General features: G+C 44.5%; 1 protein-coding gene across 1 annotated transcript; it reads right to left on the bottom strand.

The window, feature by feature from the left end:
* Positions 1-222: 222 nt before the first annotated feature.
* LOC143819202 (coiled-coil domain-containing protein 185-like) lies at positions 223-2,426 on the bottom strand. The gene has a single exon (XM_077300581.1). The coding sequence runs from the start codon at positions 2,398-2,400 to the stop codon at positions 325-327; it is 2,076 nt and encodes a 691-aa protein (XP_077156696.1). The 5' UTR covers positions 2,401-2,426; the 3' UTR covers positions 223-324.
* Between the last annotated feature and the right edge of the window lie 17,082 nt (positions 2,427-19,508).

The raw sequence follows: 19,508 nt of genomic DNA, 5'->3' as shown, positions 1-19,508 counted from the left end.
CTGATCCTTTTAACTGGAGGTATCATGGATTGACCCTGTGACCTTCTGCATGCCAAGTAGATGCTCTGACACTAAACCACAGGTTATACTCAAGGCTGCAAAGCTACATTCCACTGGAAGTACAGCATCTCTTCCTATGCACAACTGTAAGGCAGCTGTATATGTGTATAATAAACTCCTTTAAACCAAAATCCTTGAAAACATGTATGAGTCAAACAGCAATTAAGGCTGAAACCATTTTAGTCTACAGCAGAGTTCTACAAAATGAACGCACTACAACCATCTTTTTTGCACAGCAGAGTCTGGAATTTCTCTTAAACTTCACTAGAGACCCCTCAGGAGATTTGCATGGCGATGGGCATCAAAAGCCATCTGGTCAAATGAACCATGGTTTATCAGATCTCTCACTTTTTCTCTTAAGCCATAGGATGCTTTGGCTATTCTCCGAGATTCCTCAATGGCTGTCTCCTTGTCCCTTAGAATCTGATTGCTTTTCTGATCTTTCCTTCTTATGGCTTCTTGAATTTCCCGCAGGTGACTTTTCTCGTCATCATCAAGCTTCTGTTTGCGGCAGTGATGGCTTCTTTCTTTCATGCAGTTAATCTCTCTCGCGCGTTGTCCTCTGCCTTGAATATTTGTGGTCATTATTTCTTTGGCTTGCTGGATCTTCATCTCTGCTATCTGCAGCAGCATCTCCTTGCGCCTTCTCCTTTCTTCCTCAGTCTCTTTTGCTCTAACCTTGGCTATCAAGCCTTGCTCTTCTTCCTTGAAAGATTTTTCTTTCAGTTCTCTGTTCCTTTCTTCAAGCAGCTGCTCCAGGATTTCTTGAGACCTCTGGAGCTTCTGTTCGATGCAGAGCCTTTTGTAGAGCTCCTCAGCTTTCAGTCTGTTGTCCACCTGTTCCTTGGTGTGCATGTGCCTGGCTTTTTTGTATTCGTTCACATCTGCTCTCTTCCTTTTCTTTTCCATCTCCTTCATCAGCCTCCTTTCCAGGGCTTGCAGCATCTGCTCCTTATACAAATGAGAGGCACGGTCCTTAGCATTCCTCTCATTTAACCTTTTGTCCCAGAGCTGCCTTTCCTGACAACGTTTCTTATAGTCAGCCTGAAGTTTACTGCTGTCCAGTTTCATCCTCCGCCTGCTCTCCTGCTCTTTGGACATCTTTTTCCACTTTTTGTCACGTAGCATCATTTCCTTCTCTCTGGCCACCAACAGCTGCTGTTCTTCCAGTCTGAGCTTGGCTTTCCTTTGATCCCGTTCCCGCTGCCACTGGTCCAGACTTTCCATCAGCTGGTACTGCCTCTCCTTCTCCTTCCGAGCGTTGTGCTTCCTCTCCTTGCGCTTCATCTGCTCCCAAGCCTCAGAGACCTGGAGCTGCCGGTCCTTCATCTCTTCCTCTTCCTGGTGCCTGGCCAACATCAGAGCCGCAATTTTCTTGTCTCTTTCGGGGATCAAATCCTCGTACCTCTTGTCAGGGAGATCTTGGAGGCTGATCTGGGCCTCTCCTTTCCGGGACTTGTAGTGACGGCGGTAGTGCTGGCGGTGGGGCTGGCTGTTTGGGTCGCGACTGAGGTATGCTTGGGGCTCTTCCTCCTCATAGGGCCTGGCTAAGGAGTGCATGAGGTCTGCTAGACTGGGGCTGCTTTCGCAGGGCTCTTGCCAGTTCCCCCTCTTGAGCTCCTTCTTGGGCAGCTTGGGGGAGGGCTTGTCCAACTGGGAGAAGGAGAAAGAAGAGGGGCAGATGGAGGGCGGCTTGCTGGCGTCGGTGGGGAAGTCCGGCCCATAGTCGCCCAGCTTGGCCACGGGGCTGGCCCATTGGTCCTCGCGGAGCAGCTCCTCCACGCGCGTGCCCCTTCCCGCCGGGGAGCGGCTGTGGGGCTCGGGGCGGGCTGGGGGCTCCCCGCCGTACAGGGTGGTGCACGAGGTGGTGCAGGGGGTGGCGCAGCCCTCGCCCGCCGGGGCCAGGTGGTGCTGCGGCCAGGCGGCCAAGCGGCGCGGGTGGGCGGTGCCGGGGCGCTGGGGCTTGCCGCGCGGCGGGGAGCTGGCGCCGTTCTTGCCCCTGCGAGGGACCACCGTCCGCGCTTCGTCGCGGTAGATCTGCGCTAGCGCCTGGCGGCCCAAGCAGCCTTCGCCCGCCGCCGCGGCCGCCTCGGGCTCCGAGCTGTAGGCGTCGGTGAAGCCGCGCGGCGGGGAGAAGCGGCCGGGGCTCCTCCGCCGGCCCATCTCCTGCTGGGTGTCGGCGCCGGACAGGCTGCAGCAGGACGCGGCGGGCGCCTTCTTTCCGCCCTTGCTGGCGCTGGGCGCGCCGCCGTCGCTCGGGGAGACGCGCCGCCCGCGCTCCGCCCCGAGGCACTGGCCCGACCCCCGGCGCGGCCGACGCCGCTGCTGTTGCCGCCTCATGGCCGAAGTGGCCGGGCCCGGCCCACGCAGCCCCTTGCGCAGCACAGTCGCCGCCCCGGAGCGTCACAATGGAGGGCCGGCGCCCGGCAACAGGCCGCCCCACGCGGGAAGCCCCCCGGGAAATGGGAGGGCGCGCCAGACCTATCCTAATGATGATGAGCGGGCGACTGGAAGCTTCGTGCAGGCGGCCTCAGTGCTGCGGCCCCACAGCCACGTGCCAGAAGGCCTCTGCTGTCTGGGCACTTCGCCAAAAAAGGGCGTGTGGACATTTTATTAGAGATTTTTCGGAAGTGCTTCCCGCACCTGTCATTTTCAGCCTCCCTGCCAACGAGCATGTGTGGTGAAGAGGAAATACAAGGCTGCATACCAAGTGATCTTGACTGTATATGCGCCCTACTGGGAACCGAGTTGAATCCCTTTTTGGTTAATGGTCATGGCAGTTGAGTTCTCAGGTGAATACTCAAGGTGTCAAGCCTGCTAAGTGCCTGTTAGGAAATTAAAGAATCCCAGACCTTTGACCTGTGTTCTTGTTATGGGAGGAAGGTGGAATGCACATACTCAAGGTATTGTCTTCCTAACTACATAACTGTAGAATTAGAAAACAGGCTGAATACTGATCAGCTCCAATAGGAACTTATATGAATAATAATTTGAATGTATAACACCACATTCATAAGGTCACCCTTTTGATCAAGATATAGTTTTAAATTCAGAGCAATTGCTGCCCCCCCCCCCCCCATAATGTTCACTCAATCTCATCATTTCCATTCAGGGATGGAGGAATGATGGTGGGGGAGAATACCTACGTTCTTTAATCAACTTGATGATGTTTATGAGTGCGACAGTGTTTAAAGCATTGATCTTGAGTTTATTCCCTTAAGAAACGATGTTTCACCAACAAGGTCAGCCTAGAATACTGCAGACACTGCAGGTCTGACTAATTTTGTTTCTGCTCGTTCCTGGTTTCTAGAAGAATCAACTATACCTGTTGGTTCCAGAAAAAGAAAAGGAATAATAAAAAGGTGAAGACTATAATTGTATGAAGAAAGTTTGAGTCCAGTGGCACCTTAAAGACCAACACAGTTTTATTCATGTTATAAGCTTTCGTGTGCATATTTTGTTCTGCTTCAGACCAACATGGCTACCCACCTGACTGTTGTGACAATCCTAGGAACACTTCATTGAAGTCAGCAAAAACCAAGCAGAATTACCTCCAAGCAAATGGTGCAAGATCAAGCTGGGTGGAAACTTTTGCATGTGTGGATTAAGTGTTTCACAATCATAAAGTGACTTTAAGTTCTGGATTGGCTAGCATGCAGTGTTTTCTGCATTCACAACCTTTGCACAAACCTTACAGTGTGAAAGAGATGTGAAGGAGAATCCCAACCTATATTTACTCAGAATTAAATGACATGGACCTCAGTGGGGTTTCCCCCAAGTCAGTATATACTCACTTGGGCCTTAAATTCTTGAAATTGATCTGAAGATTTATAGCAACATGAATAATTGAAGGCACGACAGCTCAAGATGCAACCCTCTGGCGTGTTATCCTCTGCAAGGCATATTGAAATGAAAGGAGTTGTGCAGGAGTACATGCCCAAGCCATTTATTTCACGGTAGAATTCATCAGGAGACAATATGCAATGTAATTATGTTATTGCATTTCTAAAAACCTGCCTGCATGTTCACAGGCAAACCTAATAAGAGGTAAAACTAAATCCAGGAGATTTCCTAGAAATTCTAGGAAAGAAACAAGAAGTGCTGGACCACGCGTTTCCTGTCTTGGTGTACAGTTAAACTTGTCCGATGGTGCGAGATTATCCTGCATGTATGTGCATATTTGTGCTCCTGATTGATAGCAGTGAAAATCTTTCATAGGGAAGAAAGTTCTTGTCACTCTCCAAGCAGCTGTGCCACTTTAGGATAATAGTTTGTGGTTATTATTTAAACAGCTGTTGGATGTAATTTATTCAGCAAGCTGGATCATATGAAGAATAATGTAAATGCAAACCGGCAGCCTTCAAAATATGTTTGTCTCTAAGCTCCTAAAAGGTTATGAATTACACCAGCCAGTGGAGATGAACTACTTAAAGGACACTGTCACCATGAATGACATAATAGCAATTACATTTGAAAAGAGAAGGACATGAATGATAGAGCAACTTGTGACAAAATGCTATCATTTCAGAGGGGATAGCTGTGTTAATAGGCAGGCAAGCTAACAAAGGTTCTCATGCACCTTAAAGACCAATGAATTTACTCTGGCATAAGTGTTTACGACTCTACACGTGAAAAGGCGCCACCAGATTCAAACTTTCATAGAATCATAGAGTTGGAAGGGGCCTTAAGGATCATCTAGTCCAACCCTCTGCACTATGCAGAACAATCACAACCCTATCACTCATCCCCTGTAACCTGCCACCCCCTTAAATCTTCACAGAATCAGCCTCTCCATCAGATGGCTATTCAGCTTCTGTTTAAAAATTTCTAAAGATGGAGATTCCACCACCTCCCGAGGAAGCCTGTTCCACTGAGAAACCACTCTAACTGTCAGGAACTTCTTCTGGATGTTTAGATGAAATTTCTTTTGAATTAATTTCATCCCATTGGTTCTGGTCCGTCCTTCCGGGGCAAGAGAGAACAACTCTGCTCCATCCACTATAGGGCACCCTTTTAAATACTTGAAGATGGTTATCAGATCCCCTCTCAGTCGTCTCCTCTCCAGGCTAAACAGACCAAGCTCCCCCAACCTTTCTTCATACGTCTTGGTCTCCAAACCCCTCACCATCTTTCTTGTCTTCCTCTGGACACACTCGAGTTTGCTACATCCCTCTCCAACTGGCGTTAAATTTAGAAAATAAATATTTGAAGAGGATTGCTAGGTCTCATTAATTTTGGTTGCACAGCATGCTGGTGATTCCATTCTAAATACTAGATTGGATGTTATTCTCCAAAAGGACTCTTAAAAAAAAAACCCTTTTTGATCTGTCAGCACAGTCAGAGATGTAGCTAGCTAGCTTCCTAGATAGATAGACAGATAGATACCAGGCTTTATGTGCTTTGCTTACTGAAGTTTCTCTTTGAAAATTCTAAAACATGCTACAAAGTTTTATTCTTCATGTGAGTCTTATTCCAAGGGGAGTCCAGTAGAGAGCACTAAGAGGCCATCAGAAGAACTCTAAACCAGTAACTTACTGAAATTAAATAGACTGTGAAATTGCTGCATTGTTTCAATTTTTCTGTTAATGCAGAAACATGAATTAAAACATAATATCTGGGAGAAATCGTTCATTTTGATAATTTTTGACAGATCTTTTCCTAAACTTTGCATTATGTGCATGTTTGTATGAAGATCTTCCTTTCAAGCACTCCAGTGCCAAAAGTGGGGAACTGATGATGAATAATTACCAAGATATACTGAGTTCAATCGTTTCCCAAAGATTTCAATAGTGGGGCAACAGTGTCAGCTGAAACTTCTTGCAACCATTAGATTGGGAAATCATATTTGCTATAGAGATATATGCAATTTTTTAAAATTAAGAATGTTTAGATTTGCCCATAAAAGGTGGAGGAAAAGGGGAAAGAAATACTAAAAGCAATCTGGTCTAACTTCGGTTTTGCGGTGTATTTATTCAGATATTTATACCCACTTTTCCTTCTGTCTCCCAGAGCTTTGCATGACATCTGGAGGCCGTGGCTGCAGTGGTGGGCATCGGTTGCTTGCTTTGTTAGGTAGCAGTCACAAAGGTGTCAGCGTTGTACAGCTGTGTGACTGATGGATGTTGGCAGGGTTGCTAAGGTCTCAAGTGCCAGTGTTGTGTGGTTAGAGGGGAGTTTCAGTTTGCCCCCTCTGTCCTATTATCTTCCCACTCCCCCTTCTACTAACTTCCATGAACTCTAAATCAGACAGAATGACCAATTCTGAATTTTTCCAAATATTATCACAATTAGTTTTGAAATCTAGTTCTATTAAGTGTATCAAACAAAAAAAGCATTTCATCCGTTTTTTTTCAGTAGTCAATATCCACCTGTAGAATTATTGGAATCTGCCCCTTGTCAAAACTTAGTCTCACCAGACAACATGCCAAGTAGACGATAGCTGTAAAGATTTTTCCCTGATATGTAAAGAGATTTTAATGCTGGGAATCATTTTAACAAACATTGTGCATCTCATGAGGAGTGTACCATATCACTCCAACTTAGTTTTAAGAAATATTGTAGCCATTACACTGTTTCTGGAGTTTTGTAGTAAAGCTGTTAGCAGAACCAGACTACAGAGAAGACTTAAAGAATGTGAATTTGCTTCTTATGTACATTCTGTATTAAACTTGAAGAGTACTGGCATCTGGATTTCTTGTGCCAATTTTATCTGCAACTGTGGATCTGACTAGTGGGTATTTTCCTTTTTCATTCTAAAACAAACAAAAGAGTACATAATTTTATTATTTATTAAAACATTTATACACTGTTGTTCCTTAAAATTCAGTGCTTCACAAGCCAATTAATCCCCAAATCCAATTATAACCCAAAAATAAAACAAGCCATAAATCTGTTTCTCCCTCACCTCCTTAAAAGATCCCTGCCATTTATATCCCTTCACATGCCCCGGCTAATAAGCTTTGCAGTGGTTCCTGAGGCTCTCCATGAAGGGGGCTATACTCCTCTTTTCAGGGAGCCCATTCCCCAGAGAATGTTGGGAAAGGCTCTAGTTGATGCCAGAGGGGCACCCTAAATGGGGGGGGGGAGCTACAGATGGCGGCCTGAATACCATAGTTCACGCACAGGGACATATGGAAGGAGACAGTCTTTCAAATATGTGACTCCCAGGTCATGGAGTGCTCTAAAGGTCATAACCAGCACCATTAATTGGATTTACAAACAAACTATCAAACAACATAACTGTTTCAAAATGGGCAACATATGTTTTAGCAGCTAGCTCCTGACAATAGTCAGGCTGCTGCATTCTGGACCAGTTGTAGTTTTTGGGTTGTCTTCAAAAGCAGCCCCATGTAGAGGACATAGTAGTAATTCAACCGTGATGATACAGAAGAATGGATCAGTGCAGCCAGACTGGCTGAGTTTAGGTAACAAGAGTTTGTGAAACACGTGTGGCTGATATGAAGTATGTCTGGCCACCAGGCTGACAAAGAGCAAGAGAGGGTCTGTGAGCACACCCCCCCCACACACACACACGTTCTTAATCGGCTGCTAGTGTTTAATTAAAATCACTACTTTCCAAGTGGGTCCAGGTAGAGTCTTGGCTGGTGGATCAAAGCAAAACAGGATCTGATTATGCTATTACATTTTAAAAGATTGGACAAGACAGCCAGACAAACACAGACAAAGCCACCCTGCAGTACAATCATTTTTCCTATTCCAAATTTAGCTTGGCAGCCAGTAGATTTAATGCTTGCAATAGGATTGACATGGCAGAGTATTAACATGAGCGAGAACTAATTCTCTGGTCTGACACCTCTTCTCCTCTGAACATTAATAACATCTGTCCCTTTGGAATGAATGGAAAGTACACCAAACCTTCATGGTTTTGTACAGATGTTTATATGCGACAGCAGGATTTGCCTGGGAGAAAACTCACAACTATTGGACCATCTGGTTACATAGCATAAACTGTAATCTATCCAGCCAAATGTTTGGCAAATCTGAAACTGATAGGGAGGAGTTATTGTATTTATGCTAGCTATGATCTCACAAAAATTACTATGGAAATATTCTATTTAAACTAAGTATTTTACTGAAATGAAGTATTAATTCTTGATTTGGTCAAACACCAAAGCAGCAAAGCTAGGAATTAATCAGAGTAATATTTGTTTGTTTGTTTATATACTGCCCTCCCCACAGGCTCAGGGCAGTTTACATCAAATAGGAACAGTACAAATAACTCAATTTATAATACAATAATAACAATAACATTATAAACAATAGAACATTGTGGAAAACAATAAGTAGACACTTAATGATGGCCCAGTGGAGTGGGTGAGTTTGCAGCGATGGGTGTAGGAATGAGGCTTGGAAGGGGGGGATTGGAAGCGGTGGTTCTGGTCGACCTCAACCAAATGCCTGATAGATATTTATTTTTATTTTATTTATTTTATTTATTATATTAATATACCACCCTCCCCGGGGGCTCAGGGTGGTTTACATAATAACATAAGAACAATACATGGAACAGTCTTATGAAATCAATCAATTTTATTTACGGCCATAGACCAGCCAGTAAAAAACATAAAACTACAAATATAACATCAATTATAAATGGGTAAAAACTAAGAAATAAGAACAGTTGTATATGGATCCAATATAAAAGCAGTCTTATGAAACATTTGAATAACCATGCAATAATAACTGATAATTGTAAACATATCTTTAACCGTTCCTATTAAATAAAAGGGTAAGGCCACCTGGGGAGGAGTTAGGGCGGGCCCTGTCCAGGATAAAAACTCAGAGGGCCCAATCAGGAGCCGCTTTGCGGCTCCTGATTGGGCCCTCCGAGTGTCCATCCAGGGCCAAGCAGCCAATGGGGAGGCGTGCAAAGCGCCTTCCTATTACCCCCCCCCCAGGCCTAGTCTGCACACACAGGATAATGCACTTTCAATGTGCTTTCGCAACTGGATTTTCCTGTGCAGAACAGGAAAATCTAGCAGAACAGGAAAATCTACTTTGAAAGTGCATTGAAAGTGCATTATCTTTAGTGTGCAAACTAGGCCCAGGACAGACCCAAATTCCATTCACCCAGCCCAGTCTGGCTGTCAGTCTGCTCCTGACCACCGCAGGGAGAGGAGGTCAGTAGGGCTGCCAAGGGGGATGAGAACAGAGGCTGCACCAGCCCTTTTTGCCCCAAGGCTGTCCTAACTGTCATGTCCAACTGCAAATTGCCTCAGAACCCTGACAGAGCTGGCAGGAGGCTGCTGAGTGCGCCCCCTCCCCCCCTTCAGGCCTGCTGCGAAGGAGCCTCTGACAGGCCCTGACTGAGGGGAGGGAGGCATTTTCCTTCAGAGAGCAACGCAGGGGAGCCTGAGGGCATTCCTTTTGAGGGGGGGGGGCTTTCCCCTTCTGCCAAACAGTTGGCTGACAGGGAGGCCACAGAAAAGCCCCTTCTCACTTAAAATACTGCTCTGCCCGGAGGTTAGATACAGCCAAAGCCATGTGTCTTTCTTCTTTGCAACTCTCTGCAGATTTGAGGCCACTGCACAGCGTTATTCTGCAGAGGAAACTGGCTCTTTTGTCTCCTGTTTCATCTGCACAACAACCCTGTGCAGTAGGCCTCAAGTCTTTCAATTCAACAACAACCTGTGTGGGAAGTCTTAAATGTTTCTTCTCTACTACAACCCTGTCCAAAGTAGCCCTTTCTGCCTGGGGAGATGATCTTTATACTCTGCAGGTGAGCTGTAATTCCAGGAGCTCTCCAGGCCACACCTGTAGGTTGGCTACCCCTGGGTTGGAAATATTCCTGGAGGTTTGGAGGTGGGACTTCAAAATCATACAATGCCTCAGAGTCCAGCCTTCAAATGAGCCATTTTTGCCTGCAGTTGGTAGGGAGTGGTGCAGGAGTGTCCCTCCTGGCCTATGGGTTATGGCCAGCCCTTACCAGCAACTGCTTGTATTCTGGGGCACAGACAGGCAGAGCAGCATCAGTCCTGTGAGTCTGGAAAGTGCAGGAAGATCTAAATAAATATTTACAGCCTGAAACTGTAAATAGAGAACAAGTAAATGTCTGGGGACACATAGTAACTGAAATGACTTATTGGCCTGGCAAATAATCTTGGCCTGGCAAATAAAAAAACAGTATAAAAAACCTTACTAAGGTCAAGACTGCTGTACACAGAGAGTCTTCCTCTTAGGTTGCCAGCTTCCCTGTGAGGCTCGCTACCCCATTTCTTTCATGTGGAGTCTGCTATGGGGAGAGAAAGGGAAGACGATTGGAAAATGCTTTGAGACACCTGAGACCTGCTGAGTCACTGTGGCCCATTCCCAGTTCTCTCAGATCTCTCACAACCCCACATACCTCACAGGTTGACTATTGTGGAGAGACGAATGGAAAAGGTGTTTGTAAACAGCTTTGAGACTCCTTTGGGTAATAAGTAATAGGGTACAAAAGGCCGGACTTCTTTAGGGCCAGGGACCTTTAGCTGGTTGGTAGCAGTGGAGTGCAACCATTGCAGTTGATGGAGAATGGCTTTGTACAGCCTTATAGTACTATGAGCCTCAGACCACAGTCCTTGGCCTCTTTTGATGGCCTGCAGGTTTCCCCTCATTGTTTTCTTCTTGGTCTTTGCACACTCTGTGTGGTTTTGTTTTCTGTACAGATATTGTTCACCCCTAGTGGTCCCTTGACCAAGTGCTACCCTTAAACCAGCATGCCTTCTTCATTGGCTCCCATGCCCCATTTAACCAAATAGGCTGGGCCTTGTCCCTTCATTGGCAGAGTCATGTTATTTTCTGCCCAGACCTCATCAGGTGAGCTTCCAGTTCGCACTATGTTTATATAACAGAGAAATCTTGCTGCACCAAATGAGGGGTGGAATGATGCTATTGGAGCAATAGCCTCAATCATTCTATTTGACCACGCTGTTGCTACTAGAATCCTCTGGAATCCTATATCATATTGATAAGATCATTGATAAGATCATTTTACATAATAGTAAAGTGGTAACTTCTGTGTAGAAAGCCAAATCTGCACAACAGGCCAAGATACTATTGTAATTCAGAATTCTGCAAACCTTTTCCCTAATTTTCGTTTTAAAAGAGCAAATGTTGGACTAAAAGCCTTAAAAAGTTAAGACATTGCAGAACACAAATCAACAGACTTCAGACAATATAGAGACCGTGGTATATTACAAAAACTAGTGGTGGCCAAGGCAGGAAGGAGGAGAAGGGGACAACAGAGGTGACCACAGGCAGCAGGAAGAGCAGACAACTGGGAGAGGTGAGCCAGAGCTGGCACTGTGTGGGGAGAAACTGGCATCAGTGCCAATTCCAAGGTAAAATTCCAAGGTAAGAAACAGAAAATGGGATTTTCCCTCCCTGAAAATCCTCACTGGAGTTATCTTGTGAGTTTAGTTACTATGAAGCTAAGAGTATAATTTGGGAGATATGTATTGCACCTTTAATATTTTACTATGTAATGATGAAGTTTGGCTAATGAGATGCAGCTGTTGTATCTGCACTGGGAAAAATGAATGTATACATAACAAAGAAGAATGGGTCTGGGTAGCTAGGGGGCTCCAACAAGAGCCAGAAAGTTCATTTAATCTTAGAAAGCTATCTTCTACTTAGGAGTAAGACAAAAGAAATCATGACTTACAGCTACCTATGGAACTGCATATATAAGCTTCAAGCTTTGATGTGACATACAGGAGATGGAGATCAGAGACCAGAGAGGGCACTACTCAATTCCGATCTTCAAAAAAGGGAGGAAGGATGACCCGGGAAACTACAGACCAGTGAGTCTGACCTCTGTGGTGTGTAAGATAATGGAGCAGATATTAAAGGGAGTGATCTGCAAATATCTGGAGGACAATTTGGTGATCTAAGGAAGTCAGCATGGATTTGTCTCCAACAAATCCTGTCAAACCAACCTGGTTTCCTTTTTTGACCAAGTAACAGGTTTGCTGGATCGTGGAAATTCGGTTGATGTCATTTACTTGGATTTTAGTAAAGCTTTTGATAAGGTTCGCCATGATGTTCTGATGGATAAATTGAAGGACTGCAATCTGGATTTTCAGATAGTCAGGTGGATAGGGAATTGGTTAGAGAACCGCACTCCAAGAGTTGTTGGAGTTGTTGTCAATGGTGTTTCATCAGACTGGAGGGAGGTGAGTAGTGGGGTATCTCAGGCTCGGTACTCGATCCGGTACTTTTTAACATATTTATTAATGATATAAATGGACTACTCATCAAGTTTGCAGACGACACCGAATTGGGAGGACTGGCAAATACTCCAGAAGATAGAGACAGAGTTCAACAAGATCTGAACACAATGAAAAAATGGGCAAATGAGAACAAGATGCAATTTAATAAAGATAAGTGTAAAGTTCTGCATCTGGGTCAGAAAAATGAAAAGCATGCCTACTGGATGGGGGATACGCTTCCAGGTAACACTGTGTGTGAACAAGACCTTGGGGGTACTTATGGATTGTAAGCTAAACATGAGCAGGCAGTGTGATGCAGCGGTAAAAAAGGCAAATGCCATTTTGGGCTGTATCAACAGGGGCATCGCATCAAAATCACAAGATGTCATAGTCCCATTGTATAAGGCACTGGTCAGACCACACCTGAAGTACTGTGTGCAGTTCTGGAGGCCTCACTTCAAGAAGGACGTGGATAAAATTGAAAGGGTACAGAGGAGAGCGACGAGGATGATCTGGGGCCAAGGGACCAAGCTCTATGAAGATAGGTTGAGGGACTTGGGAATGTTCAGCCTGTAGAAAAGGAGGTTGAGAGGGGACATGATAGCCTTCTTTAAGTATTTGAAAGGTTGTCACTTGGAGGAGGGCAGGATGCTGTTTCTGCTGGCTGCAAAGGAGAGGACACGCAGTAATGGGTTTAAACTTCAAGTACAACGATATAGGCTAGATATCAGGAAAAAATTTTTCACAGTCAAGTAGTTCAGCAGTGGAATAGGCTGCCTAAGGAGGTGGTGAGCTCCCCCTCACTGGCAGTCTTCAAACAAAGGTTGGATACACACTTTTCTTGGATGCTTTGGGCTGATCCTGCATTGAGCAGGAGGTTGGACTAGATGGCCTGTATGGCCCCTTCCAACTCTGTTATTCTGTGATTCTGTAATGGGAAAGGCAGAGATAGTATTATTCTGAGGGAAGTTTTATATGAGATGAAGGGAGCGTTTCCAGGGGACTATGTTTCACAGATAAGAATTCTGAAAGTTGTTTGCATATCTTGAGCCAAGCACCCCATAGGATCCTATTGAAGAGCTGTGTCCACAATTTAAAACAAGCAGCATTTTGAGAAGTTTTGCATCTATGTAGATGGCAGCATTGGGCATGGCAGTTGGCCAGATAGCTGTTGAGGGCGCATGCTTACAATTTGCCAGATTGCTTGGTTTACATGTGCTCCATGTGCTATATAGGCTGGTCAAACACCATTTAAAATCTGTTATATTTCAAGTTGTATGTGCTGCTTTCACACCTCTGCAGTTGGCTTTACTTGATTGTAGTGCAGTTCCCAGTGGATAGTGTGAGACCATCTGTGATCCAGTATAGCACACTGAACTAATGCAAACATGCTCACCTTTGAGAGCCAGGCAGGTAGGAATGCCAGACCTCTGCTTTGGTGTTGCTCCCCTCGCTTGGGGGTGTCAAAAAGTCAGGGGAAATCCTGTCCTCCCCCCCCCCCAAAAAAAAGTCATGTTCACAGAGATTCTTGCCCCCTGGACTTCCCCTCTGTACTCACTGAGATCAGGAAGAACATCTTGACATGCTGACATTACCCAGAAACGACCTTGGCATGCTGGAGTTATTGGGGGTTGGTGGTGATGCTCTGGGTTTGGAGAACCATAGAAAACTATGGTTTGAGACCAGTTTTCTATGATATAGTTTTCCCTAAAGCCAGAGCATCTTCCCCTATATCTGTGATATGCCCGTGTCATTTCTGGGTGATATCAGAATACCAGATGCTCTTTTGGTTTCAGGTAAGGGTAAGGAGCCTCTTGTGGCGCAGAGTGGTAAGGCAGCGATATGCTGTCTGGAACTTTCTGCCCATGAGGTTGGGAGTTCGATCCCAGCAGCCAGCTCAAGGTTGACTCAGCCTTCCATCCTTCCGAGGTCGGTAAAATGAGTACCCAGCTTGCTGGGGGGTAAGCGGTAATGACTGGGGAAGGCACTGGCAAACCACCCCGTATTGAGTCTGCCATGAAAACGCTAGAGGGCGTCACCCCAAGGGTCAGACATGACTCGGTGCTTGCACAGGGGATACCTTTACCTTTACCTTTAAGGGTAAGGAGCTCCAGGAGAGCACCCACCACCACCACAGTGCAGCAGGACCATGCAATCATATAGGCAGGCAAGGCCAGAATACTATAAAGACAAAAAAGTCTCTCCTCCCAGCAAATGAAAAATTAAAAAAAAAGAACCCTTTCCATAAGTTAGTTTCTTGTATAAACAAGTGGGCTGGGGGAATAGTGGGCAGGAGAGAGGAACAGGAACAGCTGCAGAAAAGCAGTATGGCCCATTATGCACGGCCACCGAAACGGCGATTCCGGGTCACATGGAAAACGCAGAGGGGGAAGACGCGACGCATACCGGTTATGTACGGGGCGGTGCGCGACGGCGGCAAAACCCAGAGTAACCGATTATGCACGCAGCGATCCGGGCGCCGCTTCTGGTTGCGCCCCGGTCACCCGGAAGCTGCGCTTTCTTCCGCGTTTCACTGACGCGGCTTTTTCGGCGGCATGCACCGAAGCTGCGGCCGGTTGCAGCCGGCTCCGTGCGTTATCAGTGATTTTAGTCGCCGCCATTCCACCCCGAACGTGCGCTAAAACCCCCGTGCATAATGGGTCCCAGAGACATCCAAGGTCTGCAGAAAAAGAAACAGATTTTGGTTCAATCATAAGTAAAAGTCAGTGGTAGCCAGACTAAAGCAGTAGACTTATAGCACTGTAACAACCACCAGTGTTTTATTCCAGCCTATGTCTTCGTAGAGTCAAGCTCACTTCTTTACATGCAATAGAAGCCAGATATATTCTATGAAAATTTATGTGGGAATAAAATGCTCATAGCCTTTATGGTGCTGCAAGCCTCTCACTTAATTTTAGTAAAAGTCTGTGAGCAAGACAGGCTGTTATTGAGATGTTACAGAACAGGCATGAAATTGTGCCCAGGGAGATGAGTCCCATGGTTTGTGAAAATGGCTTGCAAGGTGTTAACTCTCACCTCTTTACTATTATGAGAACATTTGGCCCACTGCAAGAATAAGACACAAAGAAAAAACAATTTTTTAAAAATTCCGATTCTATCATGCTACTCAGATTCAGTTTTTTCATTCAGCATCTCTATCATGTCCCCATTTTATTTCCTTTGTTTTTTCCTTTGTTTGATAAATGTAAGCACAGTTTTATTGATCTCCTTTTATCACTCTTGCTTTATAGTCCTTGAAGTCGAATGTCTTCTAAATCAGTTTGATATTGCAACTGCCATCAAACATGTAATGATTTTTCCAGCCCTCCCGTCTTGAAGTAATATCAAGGGAAGATTTATATATCTAGAGGTGCAATATCATTTGCCCAGTGGCAAAGGCAAATTTTACGTAGGTGAGAGAGCAGCATAATCCAAAAATTTAGACGCATCGTACACTGAATTACAAGGGCCATTTAATTTTTATGATGTCCTGTTTATTATTATGCTGCCCTTCCTTACTGGATACCGGTCATCATTTTTATTGCAGTTCTCGGGTACATCCCAAAGGAAGGAGAAATTTCTTTCCTGTTTCATTTTGCAGTCATACAAAAGAATGAGGTTTTAATTTGGATGCAGCCTGGGACAATATCAGTGTTATTCTATTTCTCTAACATTTGCTGATTTCCCCCCCCCTCAAAGTCTAATTACTGTAACCTTTGTGTGGCACAATAGACCTTGCTGCATCACTGATATACAACAAGGATATACAGGACAAGCAACATATGGCTTAATATCTCCTTTTCTACCTTTTTGAACCTTTCCTCCACTTCTTAGCTCCCGTCTACTCAATGCCTCTTCCAGTTCTCAGCCAGATGGCTATTGTTCACCCGGTCCCCATAGTTTCCCCCCCTACTCCTAGACAGATTCTTCATCCTTCTATCGAGAACTCCTTCCCTGGTCTATTGTCCACATTCTTAGCTCTCGTCTACTCAATTCCTTTTCCAGTTCTCAGCCAGATGGCTATTGTTCACCAGGTCCCCATAGCTTTCCCTCCTACTCCTAGACAGAGTCTCCACCCTTCTATTGAGAACTCCTTCCCTGGTCTATTGTCCACAAATTTTGGAAAAACTAAGATCATGGTATTCGCAAAGACCCGCTATAAGGCCCCCTGGATAATAAATGGTAATCATATTGAACAGGTAAATCAATATAAGTATTTATGCATAAATTTCACTTACAATAATAGTTGGGCAAACCATAGAGAAAAAACAATCAAAGCTACAAAAGGCCAGTTATCCCTTTTAGCCACGTTTTAGCACCAAAAAGGCAACAAAAGCCGTCCAGCAGCCATTAAAATCTACAATGCTAAAATAATTCCTCAGATTTTTTATAGAATCCCATTATGGATGGATGCATTTAATAATAAATTAGAAAACATTCAGTCTTCCTTTTTCAGAAATCTATTAGGAGTCCCAAACTGTGTGGCAAATCATACAGAACTTGGCCAGCAGAGTCTAGAAGCCAGGGCAGAGTCTGCACTTACTTTGTTTATTCCATTGTCAATCCTGTTGAATTCAGATCGCTTTGAACTCGAGTCTTCCTCTCCCCCCCCCCTCCATTGAAACAGGAAAGTCTTCTGCACGTGGTTAGGGAGGCTCAGAAGAGGGGGGGGAGGCAAATTGAGACTCTTTCTTTGTTTTCTTGGGGAGAGAGGATCCAAGAAATCAGAGGAGGGAGGAAAAATCCTTTCTTTTCTTGAAGGGGGTGTGTGTAAGAAGAAGGCAGAAAAAAAAAATCCAAGACCAACAGAAATTGAGAGAAATTAAGGGCTTTAAGACAGGCTTATCACATGACCACCTGTGGCCAATTATGGGTTCCCTACCACAGAGGACAAACTTAAATGGACTCCGGGGAATGGTGGAGGACAGGAAGGCCTGGAGGATCATTGTCCATGGGGTCGCGATGGGTCGGACACGACTTCGCACATAACAACAACAACCACAGAGGAGAGCCCAGATTCAATGCAATGCGATTTTAAAATATATTGAGCATTAAAAGCACTCCAATATATAACATAATAAAGGTAGGGTCACTCCAGATCAATCCTTCTTGCTGCAGAAAGAAAATTTAAATCGCCCCATATCCAAACGGAAATCGCATTCTGTGTAGAGGGCAGGGACTGAATCGACCTGGGGTTGGAATAAAAGCTCCGTGCAGTTTACACCCAGGGCTTGGTTTCAGTCCTTTAAATACTGGTTAAGAATCCATTTTCATGCTCAACCAGGTAGTTTGTTAATTAACTTTTCGAGTGACCCTTTCACTCTCAACTGGTTAAGTAAAATGTCAAAGAAACTTCAAACTATGGGTCTAGACATATCAACCCTCAGCATGCAAGAGGAAAGGATCATACAACTTCATCCATTTTCTGCTCCTGGGAGTCTTTTTTTCTGGACTTGTCACAGGGGGAGGGCACATTCATTGTAGGAGAAAATCAATCTGAACTGGACTCTAAGCTTTGCAAAATGAATGGGCTTATGGGCTGAAATAATTAAACTGCTACTGCATGTTGACTGCCTACAGTTGTTGTTCTTGACTTAAAAGCTATTTTCTCTCCTCTCGCTACCTTGTATCTTACATATCCTGACACGAGTGTCCATTTCAGATACCTCATTGGATCATTGATATTATTAGACCCATTTCTGAGAGATACTAAATATAAAAGAGAATTTGGATATACAAGATAAATGTCTTAAAATAAAAGTATCACTGATGAAGTAATACAAAAACGAGACTGTACCTAGGAACTCGTTCTGCTTATATGGTTTGAATAAAGTTTTTGCCATCGCCAGCTTGAAAACTACTTCTTTCTGTCTACACAACTTCAGCTGATGGATCGTATCGAGGTCCAACTGAATGATGCATAGAAGAAATTTCATTTTTGCTTTAATGGACCAAGTAATTGTACTAAAGACTTCAATACACAGGAGATTTTTGTTTGTCCTGGTGTTTTTTGCGATCAAGTTACAGACAACTTATAGCAACTGCTTAGCATTTCAAAGGCAAGAGAATATGTTCTGAAATGGTTTGCCATTGCCTCCCTCTGCCTGGTGACCCTGGTATTCCTTGGTGATCTCTCATCCAAATGCTAAGCAGGGCTGACCCTGCTTAGATCCTAAGATCTGATGATATTGGGGTGGCCTCGGCTTTCCAGATCAGGGTTGTCCAGTTCAGACCTTCTGGGAAACATTAAGAGGTAATAGAATTGAAAACACCACTTCAGACTTCAGGGAATAGATTCCATATTTGAAGTTTCTTTCTTATATAAACTGCAAACAAACAGAAAACTAACACAGTTTTTGCTTCCTGTTTTTGAATGTTGGCTGATTTTTTGGTTGCAGGTAGATTTTAAGATAGGCAGAATTCCCAAATGTGAGTTTCTATGATTCTTCATCTGTCATTTTAAGTGGTGTAATCTTTTCTATCATCCCAGCATTTTACCAAATTATCCCCACATATCTTTTATGCCAGCTTGGTGTAGTGGTTAGGAGTGCAGACTTCTAATCTGGCATGCCAGGTTCGATTCTGCACTTCCCCACATGCAGCCAGCTGGGTGATCTTGGGCTTGCCACAGCACTGATAAGGCTGTTCTGACCAAGCAGAGATATCAGGGCTCTCAGCCTCACCCACCTCACAGGGTGTCTGTTGTGGGGAGAAGAAAGGGACGTTGATTGTAAGTCCCTTTGAGACTCCTTCAGGTAGAGAAAAATGGCATAAAAGAATCAACTCTTCTTCTTCTTCATGTGTGAATCAGTACTAAGAAAGTATCCCTCAAAGCTTTCAGAACAGGGGACTGCACAGATCCAATGATAAATTAATTTGGACCAATAGTAGGTAATGGCAAAAACAAAGGCAAATAAATGTGGGTTGGAGCTTTACCTTTGTCCAGTTTCATGATGGATTCATGGCACTGGTCAATTGGTAATTGGTACAATGTAACAGATGAAATGACTCTGCCTGACTCATCTTCAGCTGAAGCTGTAGTTGGATATGAAATGTAGTTTCTATGAGGCAATACAAGAATGGACATCTTCAAATTGATCCAAATACAGGCAGTTAGCCTGCCTTGGTCATTAACAAGAACATCAGGCACAAAAAGAGACACAGAAGGAAACATCTCACATTTGAACATCAGTAACTTTGAAATATCAGTGTTCTGGGTACTTAAAGAATGCAGCAGAC

Source organism: Paroedura picta, chromosome 1 (genome assembly GCF_049243985.1).
Source record: "Paroedura picta isolate Pp20150507F chromosome 1, Ppicta_v3.0, whole genome shotgun sequence".
Classification (NCBI taxonomy): domain Eukaryota; kingdom Metazoa; phylum Chordata; class Lepidosauria; order Squamata; family Gekkonidae; genus Paroedura; species Paroedura picta.
Note: the sequence above shows the minus strand (reverse complement) of the source record. Positions and strands in the feature narration are given on the sequence as shown.

Bases quoted from the DNA above. Each gene is read 5' to 3' on its own strand.
- LOC143819202 (XM_077300581.1), bottom strand. From the start codon at position 2,400: ATGAGGCGGCAACAGCAGCGGCGTCGGCCGCGCCGGGGGTCGGGCCAG.